This window comes from Alosa alosa, chromosome 20 (genome assembly GCF_017589495.1).
Source record: "Alosa alosa isolate M-15738 ecotype Scorff River chromosome 20, AALO_Geno_1.1, whole genome shotgun sequence".
In the NCBI taxonomy this organism is placed as follows: Eukaryota; Metazoa; Chordata; class Actinopteri; order Clupeiformes; family Clupeidae; genus Alosa; species Alosa alosa.
Window position 1 is genome coordinate 10711934 of NC_063208.1, and position 8466 is coordinate 10720399.

The 8466-nt window shown below is 43.0% G+C and overlaps 1 protein-coding gene across 1 annotated transcript in view; it reads right to left on the reverse strand.

Moving 5' to 3' along the window:
- The window catches only part of clasp2 (cytoplasmic linker associated protein 2), a 55710-nt gene extending 52373 nt beyond the window's left edge, over positions 1-3337 (reverse strand). The window contains 2 exon segments of the mRNA XM_048229898.1: positions 2535-2705; positions 2708-3337. Coding sequence (XP_048085855.1) covers positions 2535-2705; positions 2708-2734 — 198 coding nt within the window. The 5' untranslated portion in view covers positions 2735-3337.
- Between the last annotated feature and the right edge of the window lie 5129 nt (positions 3338-8466).

Sequence of the window (8466 nt, forward strand, 5' to 3'; positions counted from 1 at the left end):
TGGACATGGATGTTAACCTGCCCTAAACAGCTTTCAAAAGTTCTGTTTCTGTTGTTACTTTAATTAAACTGCAACAACAGAGATTGCATTATAATTCCTCAATAAAAAGCCAATGAAACTAAATTAGGCTAAACCAACAACAGAGGGCAAGCCTATAATAATCCCCAAAAAAAAACACTATATTAGCACTAGCACGTTTACTAAGTCTATTTATTCTGACAGATACAGTAATCTAAAAAAAAAATAACTTTCAAATAATTAACAAGTTCAATACTAATTCTAAATATATGTGCAGTGTGCCATATTGTATCATCTATCGTATATAAAATAATTCCTCTCCATGATAAGAATATCTACTTTATTGTCAGATGTGATGTAGTTCATATAGCATGATGATGTTTTTGCATACCAGTATGTATAGGGTCTAACAGTCCAGCAACAGTCACCAAATGTGTAAAAATGTGTGAGGTCAGGTAGGTTGCTGAAATAGGCCTGCTTCAGTACAGACTTTCAATAATTTACAGGATTCTCCTTAGCCTAGAAATCTAGACGCACCCTAAATTATATTTGCTGCCAGGGCTAGTCTAGCAACTCTCCGTTGGCTTGTGAGCTCGAAAAATTAAACTTCTATCAGGCCAATCAAATCGTGTATAGAGTCGTTAGGTGGGCTTAACATAATGATTGATGGCAGAGTTGCAACGGTTTGGCTTGAATTCCCTGCTACTTGAAATCAAAGAAGATGGATGTTGATGTTGGCGAACAGTGTGATAAGTTAAGCTTTTATGAAGTTGGCAAAAGTTTGAACACTGCAAAAAATGCATTCTAACCAAGTGTTATTGATCTTATATTAAGATTAAAAAATCTATTTGGTATTGTTTTTAGTATGAAAAGACGTACCTAGCGCCCTCACAAAAGATCATTTTGACTTAATTTAAGAAGACTTTAACTTATTTTAAGGAGTCTTATCAAGACAAATTTGCTCAACGCACTGGCAGACAAATTTGCTTGTTTTTAGGACAAATTTGCTTAACACTGGCAGACAAATTTGCTTGTTTTCAAGATGAGATGTCTTAAAATAATTTAAAAAAAAAAAAAACTTAAGTCAAATGATTTCACAAGAAAGCGCTAGGTAAGTTCCTTTATACTGAAAACAATACCAACTATTTTTTTTTATCTTGATATAAGATTAATAACATTTTGTTAGATAAGCAGTTTTTGCAGTGAACTAGCCAACTAGCTCCGCTGGTGGGAAACGCATGGGACTCACAGCGCTGTCCTACTGCGTGCAGAGGGAATTCAGAAAGACAACCGATTATCCCGCCCCTCGGACTGAGCACTGCGAACGGTGAGTGCCCAGACCCTACATTTTAATGTGGGTCTGGCTCGTCAGGCTAGATTCTCCTTGCATCTGGGCTTTATCAAGGATGTAAAGTAAAAAATGTAATAAGATTATTAGCCCCCCATAGCTTGTTACATTTATTTACTGAATGTACAGAAAATGTTATATTTGTATACCATAATAATGAAATTACCTATATCATGATATAAGATCTTAGGCATAATGCACAGCGCTAATTAGGCCTATATGGAAATGTAAAGTTATGTTATTGCCGTTAATTCATTTAGTGTCAACGAACCAGTTTTAGCTTTAGCCAAAGGACACAACTACAGGCAATAGATTAATTCTGTTTACACGTTCTGTCTATCAGTCATAATTTGTTGGCTGAAACTGTAGGCCTATTATGTACATTCAGCCACATTCCATCCCCATGGATGTCAGCGGGCAAACGAGGGTTAACGTCACGCGGCTAGACAATAGCTAATGAATAATCCATCGATGCTCCGCCCAGAAAAAATACTTAACAGCAGACGATTGATATCGTAAAATTCTGGCATTATCGGGTAAGAAAAGACACAAACACCCAAACCATCACTCTTTCCTTCCATTGTCGCCGCTATGGAAGAAACACCCATCCCTATGGACCAGTCTGTAAACATCCAAAAACAACGCACAAAAACAATAGCCCTGTGCCCTCCCCCGCAGCTCTGCACATACGCGCGCGTACACACATACATAGACACACACATTTCATTATAAATCGAGTATTAACGATATAATACTGTTTCCTTTCTTATTGAGGAATATCATTCAGTTATGATCACCTATTTAGCCACCACCCCTTCCAAAAAAGAGAGAACGGGCCATACTGCAAGTCATCAGGTATTCGAGCAAGCTGTAACGTTACAGGCAACTGGATCAACTAACGTTAGACCACCCTTTGTCATCCACTTTTTCTTCACACCGTATTTCAAATACGGACTAACATTAGCTACAAGCTACATTGATGGGATACACAACGTCAGGTTAAGAGGTGAACGTAAAAAGCAAAAGTACCGTTTAATATATATTATCAAGATGTGTGATGATGAATTAGCGGTCTGCTGTGAATGACGGGAGATAACGTTCCCGTTCGCATTTTAACCTGTTATAATGCAGCCTACAAATGTTATGTTCCACATGTCTCTGGTGTTACCTTGTAATTGCTGGAGTTGACCCATCCAGTTAGTTCATCTATGGTTTTGTCTAACCGTGATTTGTCTTGCTCAACATCCAAAGACCTCTGAGGATCATTGAGGTAGTCTATTAAATCTGGGCCGACCTGCAGACGCCGGGTCACGTCCTTTTGCAAAACCTGCTGGTAAAAAAATAGTCCATGTTGTCATTTTCCCCCATTGAAAGCGAATGTATTGGGCCTGCAGAAGCCGCTAGCCGCACAGTGACGTTTCGGTTCCCGTTTAGTGTTGAAGAAAGCGAGGCTGTCACCAAAACCTTGGACTATCCAGTGAGGTCGGCTTCCTCGTTTTGTATGATATGCGATATGAAATCAACGTAGCGCGATATTAAACGGCAAGTGTAAGACGTCCCAGTCAAATCAATGATCCATTAAGTTGATAGATAGACGCGAATTGTTCAAAAAGTCATAGTTACGATCAGAAACAGCCACTGACGCACATTAATAACAGTTAATGCAAACTGAACGATGCGATGGTCTAGCAACCTAGCTAGCTAAAATACCAACGTTAGCTAGCTAGCCAACTATGCTGACGTTATGGCTGACTGGGCAAGGGCCTAACGCCTAGTTCATAACTCCTGCAATCCATGATGGAAATGTCCGTAATATGCAGGTGTGGTAAAGTCAATGCAGCCACGGCTGAATTGGTTGTCGTTCCAACTGGCGCTCCGCCGGTTTGTGATAGTGTGAAATCCGGAGTCTGTCAGCCTACCAGTCGGCCTACAAAATAACACCAGCGCAGCGGTGGGTATGGGCTTCGGGGTCCTCTAGCGCCGCACAGTTAACCCAATGAGATGCCTGAATATAAATCGAGGGGATGCAAACCTCCGCCATCTGGTGGTTAAAAGTTTGAAAGCTAACCTGAGCAAAGTTGTCAGCCTAAAGATAATGCTACGATTGACCTATGTCCAGCCACCACTACCAGATCTTGTGTTCGTTCGCCTATTCATGGAGAGGTATTTGCGAAGATATAAGAAATTACATCTGGCTACACCAATGACTGCACAGACTACAAGTCATAATTGTAACTGGGCCTTATAAATTATGAACTATTTGCCAAGCAAGTGTTGATAGACCTGATAATCCTTCAATCAGCCAATAAATACATAGGCTAGATAGAGTAAATTTGATTAAAAAATCCACCCTTGGCACCTTGTGATATTTTTTATGAAATGAATAGCTTTCACACCAGATTGCAAAATGAATTCCATTTATGCAAGTATGTCCAGCGGCATCCATTCAAGCGTTTAACTGCTCCTCTACAGTATATTGGGCACACAGCTGTGTGCAGGCCTGTTTTATTGGATATTCACATAGTGTATGAACATGGTCACTAATGAATGACATCAGTAAAAGTAACTTAAATAAATAATTTGATCTCCTCTGCACAACCTCACAAAGCCTGCATTTGCATTTGTTGTATTCGAGATAGGACAATACAGATGGAAATAGCTTTAGAACCATATATTTTACACTTGAGATATAAGTTAAGGAGCCCTTTCACTGCTCAATAAGACCAATAACATTTGAAATACTTCATTTTGTTTAAAAATTTGTTTTGTTTTGCTTGACAACATTTAACAATGACCCTATAGATTGATTATGGCAATGCCATGAGGTGAGTGTAAATATATATAAGTATAAATATATATACTCTTTTGATCCTGTGAGGGAAATTTGGTCTCTGCATTTATCCCAATCCGTGAATTAGTGAAACACACTCAGCACACAGCGAACACACAGTGAGGTGAAGCACACACTAATCCCGACGCAGTGAGCTGCCTGCAACAACAGCGGCACTCGGGGAGCAGTGAGGGATTAGGTGCCTTGCTCAAGGGCACTTCAGCCATGCCTACTGGTTGGGGTTCGAATCGGCAACCCTCCGGTTACAAGTCCGAAGCGCTAACCAGTAGGCCACGGCTGCCCCAAAAATTTATTTATTTATTTTAAGACGGTAGGGTCAGCTCATACGGAGTACAAGAACTTGGAAATAAATGCTAGGCCTATCCTGTGTACACAGTGTGTTAAGCCTAAGCCAAACACATAAGGCCCCTGGTGTGTGGAAAAAAAAAAATTCTGTTGAGGTGACCCACCAATGTTTGTGCTAAGGCTATATCTCACATTGCATTAAATTAGCAGATGCCCTTAGAGGAAAGCATATTTTGTTTTGTTGAAGAGAATATTTGTAACATTGCTATAAAGTTAACATAAAAAACACAGCTTGTGGATTTAAATTCCCGATGCCTGCAATGCTCTATCACACTTTTTAATTTATGTTTATATATATTATTGTCAGGATCTGGCCCGGACTGTTGGAGTTTATGCCACCCTGGTGGCCATTTTGTGTATTGTCCTGTGTTTTTTTTTGCCTGTTCCCCATGTGCTTTGTGTTACCTGCCTGTCACCTGTCGTTGTCTCCGCCCCATCTCCTTATTTGGTCTGTGCTTCCTGTCTTGTTTGTTTTCCCTCCATTTCTGCCTCCTCACCTGTTCCCTGTTATTGTCTCGTTGGTTTCGTCCAGTCCTCTGTCTCTCTGTTTGTCTAAGTCAAAGTCCCGTAAGTAAGAGAGTCTTTAAATGTAAAGTTCGTGTTAAAAATAAATTCTGTTTTTTCCATAATTCTGCCTGGTGGAGTCTTGCACTTGGGTCCTCCTGCACAACTGTGACAGTACGATCCGACCACAAATGGACCCAGCAGACTCTGACTGAGGTGGATTACACTCTCAGCAGGCTCAACTCTGAGCTAGTGAAGTCCACTGACTTGGAGTGCCGGCAGGCTATCATTACCTTGATGGAGAGGACTATTTCCTCAAGGCCCTGGCTACTGAAGGTTCCAGGAATGGCTACCCTGGCCGACCAGCTGTCAGGTCTGGGTAAGAGCCTTCAGTCCCTCCTTGGTCCCTCCAGTAACCCAGTTTTTTAGGCTGCTAGTTTCCCGCCTGACCCTGCCCCTCCAGCTCATTGCCAGGGGCTTAGGGTGGGCGTGCTGCGCCTTCAGCCGGCCGCTTCAGGTCCAGAACCCCAGCCTGAGGAGTTCCAGTTCCCCCCGAGACCTCATCTAGGTCCCTCAGGCTCCCTCCCGGAGGAGACGTGCCAAGCGTCGGCCAACCCGGTCATCCAACACCATGCCTCCTGTGCCCAGCCCGGAGGCGCCCCAGCCGAGTCCGCTCCTGTGCCCGCAGCCGAGTCCACTCCTGTGCCCGCAGCCCAGTCGCCCGACGCCACGCCTGCAGCCCAGTCGCCTCACGCCACACCTGCAGCCCAGTCGCCGCACGCCCTGCAAGGCTGCAGCCGAGTCTCCCGCAACGCCTGCGGCAGCCGAGTCTCCCTACACCGCGCCGGCAGCCGAGTCTCCCAGCCGAGTCTCCCGACGCCACACCGGCAGCCCAGCCTCTGCCTGTCTGTCCAGCCCCACTTCTGCCTGAGCCAGATCCGCCTCCCTCTGACTTTTTGGCCCCGCCCCTGCCCGAGTCGGTTCCACCTCCCTCTGACTCTCCGGCCCCGCCTCTGCCCGAGCCCTTCTCTGTTCCTGTCTCTCCTGAGTGGTCTGTCCCTGTCCCCGTCTTTGTGCCAGTCACCATCCCCGTCACCGTGCCAGTCACTGTTCCCGTCACTGTGCCCGTCTCTGTCTCTGTCTCTGTCCCAGTCACCATCCTAGTTACCATCCCTGTCACCGTCCCTGTTACTGTCCCAGTCACCATCCCAATCACTGTCCCTGTCACTGTCTTTGTTCCTGTCCCTTCCCCTGCCCCTGAGTCTGCCCGTCTGCTCGTTCCCTGCCCAAGCCCTCTGAGTCTGCCCCCGTCTGAGTCTGCCCCGTGGTCACAGTCTGTATGACCAGTCCCTCCGTCCAGGCCCCCTCTGCCCACCTTGGTTGGACTTTTCAGGGGACTTTTCTGTGCTTCCTGTCTTGTTTGTTTTCCCTCCATTTCTGCCTCCTCACCTGTTCCCTGTTATTGTCTAGTTGGTTTCGTCCAGTCCTCTGTCTCTCTGTTTGTCTAAGTCAAAGTCCCGTAAGTGAGTCGTTAAATGTAAAGTTTGTGTTAAAAAAAAAAATCTGTTTTTTCCGTAATTCTGCCTGGTGGAGTCTTGCACTTGGGTCCTCCTGCACAACCGTGACAATTATAAGAATTGAAGTTTCAGTTTGATGGAGGGTGGGGCAAAGAGCTATGGACTACAAATACAGCAAGCTGTTACAGATTTAAATGTGCTGCATTGAGTAGGCTAAATATACAGTTTGAAATAGAGCAATAAAACACATGATTTGTACCTGTAAATGTACATTTGTGGATATGAAATGTAGCCATTATAATAAGATTAATCATATTTGTCATTTGCAGACCAAGCAATAGGTCTGATAAAACAAAACTTTCAATAATCTCAGAAGGTTTAGCCTAAATGTCTTACAATCGTAGTGCCAAAACAAATGCCCAACAATTTCTGTAGCCTACATTCATCTTCAGCTTTATTGGGCAAAATTAGGCAAAACAAGCCATATCACCCCATGATTGCAGTTGTCATTACAAGAGATTATTAGAAAACGTTTACAGAGATTTTACTAATGGGGGTGTAACTTATATAAATTACTTTCACTGTGTATGGTATTAGACAGAGGTGGGACCAAGTCACTGTTTGGCAAGTCACAAGTAAGTCCCAAGTCTTAGCAGTCAAGTCCAAGTCAAGTCCCAAGTAAATACAGAGAAGGGCAAGTCGAGTCCAAGTCCAAGTCACATCAAAGTCGAGTCCAAGTCCAAGTCCCAATCTTTTTCAAGTTCTGAACAAGTCATCAGGTACTCTTCACTTAATAATGCCATTATTAGACTATCGCTCATAATTTTAGCACTTCCATCTAATCCACAGTATTTTTATAAATACAGATTAAAATATGTTCAATGTTTCTGTCTTGTAATCTTTTACGGCATGTGCATACCTGTGTAATATACACATGTGCATACCTGAGTAATCTCTACAAAATGGATAGCTATGACACTCAGCACAGCTGCAAATATATATAATGTTTTTCCAAATTGCGGAGCCCACTGTAAGGATGAGTAATAATTTGACTGATGGTATTTCACTGCGCTAGGCCTGCGCTAAACAGCTTTCATTCCTTTGGAAAGAGAAGCATGTATGACATGATGCTTGCTTGACATTTTCTGTTTGCAATTAAAAGTGAATTATGAGCCTGGTAGCCAGTAGCCACCTAGCTACAGTAGCTGAGTGGAATGCGTTTCAATCGGCATATCATGTGCTTCATGTAAATAAATTATTGAATACTTCAAGACTCACCAGTTCCATTACACAAAGCAAAGACAACTCTTCATAATATTCTTGTCCACTTTCCAAATCACAGTGAGTGCAGCTATGTCATAGTGACCTGGATCTCATAGTTTATAACAGTATAGTAGGCTAATGAGAAACGGATAAATTCACAATCTCCTCTAATCTCGTATTTTTTTGCCTCCACGATTTCTTTTTATATGTTTCTTATATTTAAAAGAAGATATCAATCATCATCAACAATGACAAGCCAGCTGGAACCTACTCGTTTTCTCTCCCTCTCGTGCGTGCTTAGATGTGTTCTCAATTAAATGCAGTAGCTTAGCATAAGTTTAAGTTGGATCTTAATGGAGAGGACTCGAAAAGTATCATCTTTTATGTAACATGCTGTTGGTGCTTTTTGACAAACGTTCTCTAACAAGAGTGCAAATCAGTTTGCAGTAAAGCTACTAGTGATTGGCTAAATGTTGGTCCTTCCTCTGTCTCTTGGTGCCCTACACACAGTGCGTAACGCGTGTGGGGGTAGTGGCAGTAGGCTACTGAACTGTGCTCTGGCCGCTTGTCTCCGCTATTTATTTTTTTTTTTTTTTTCGTCGGGAAAGCGTCTCTGGGTT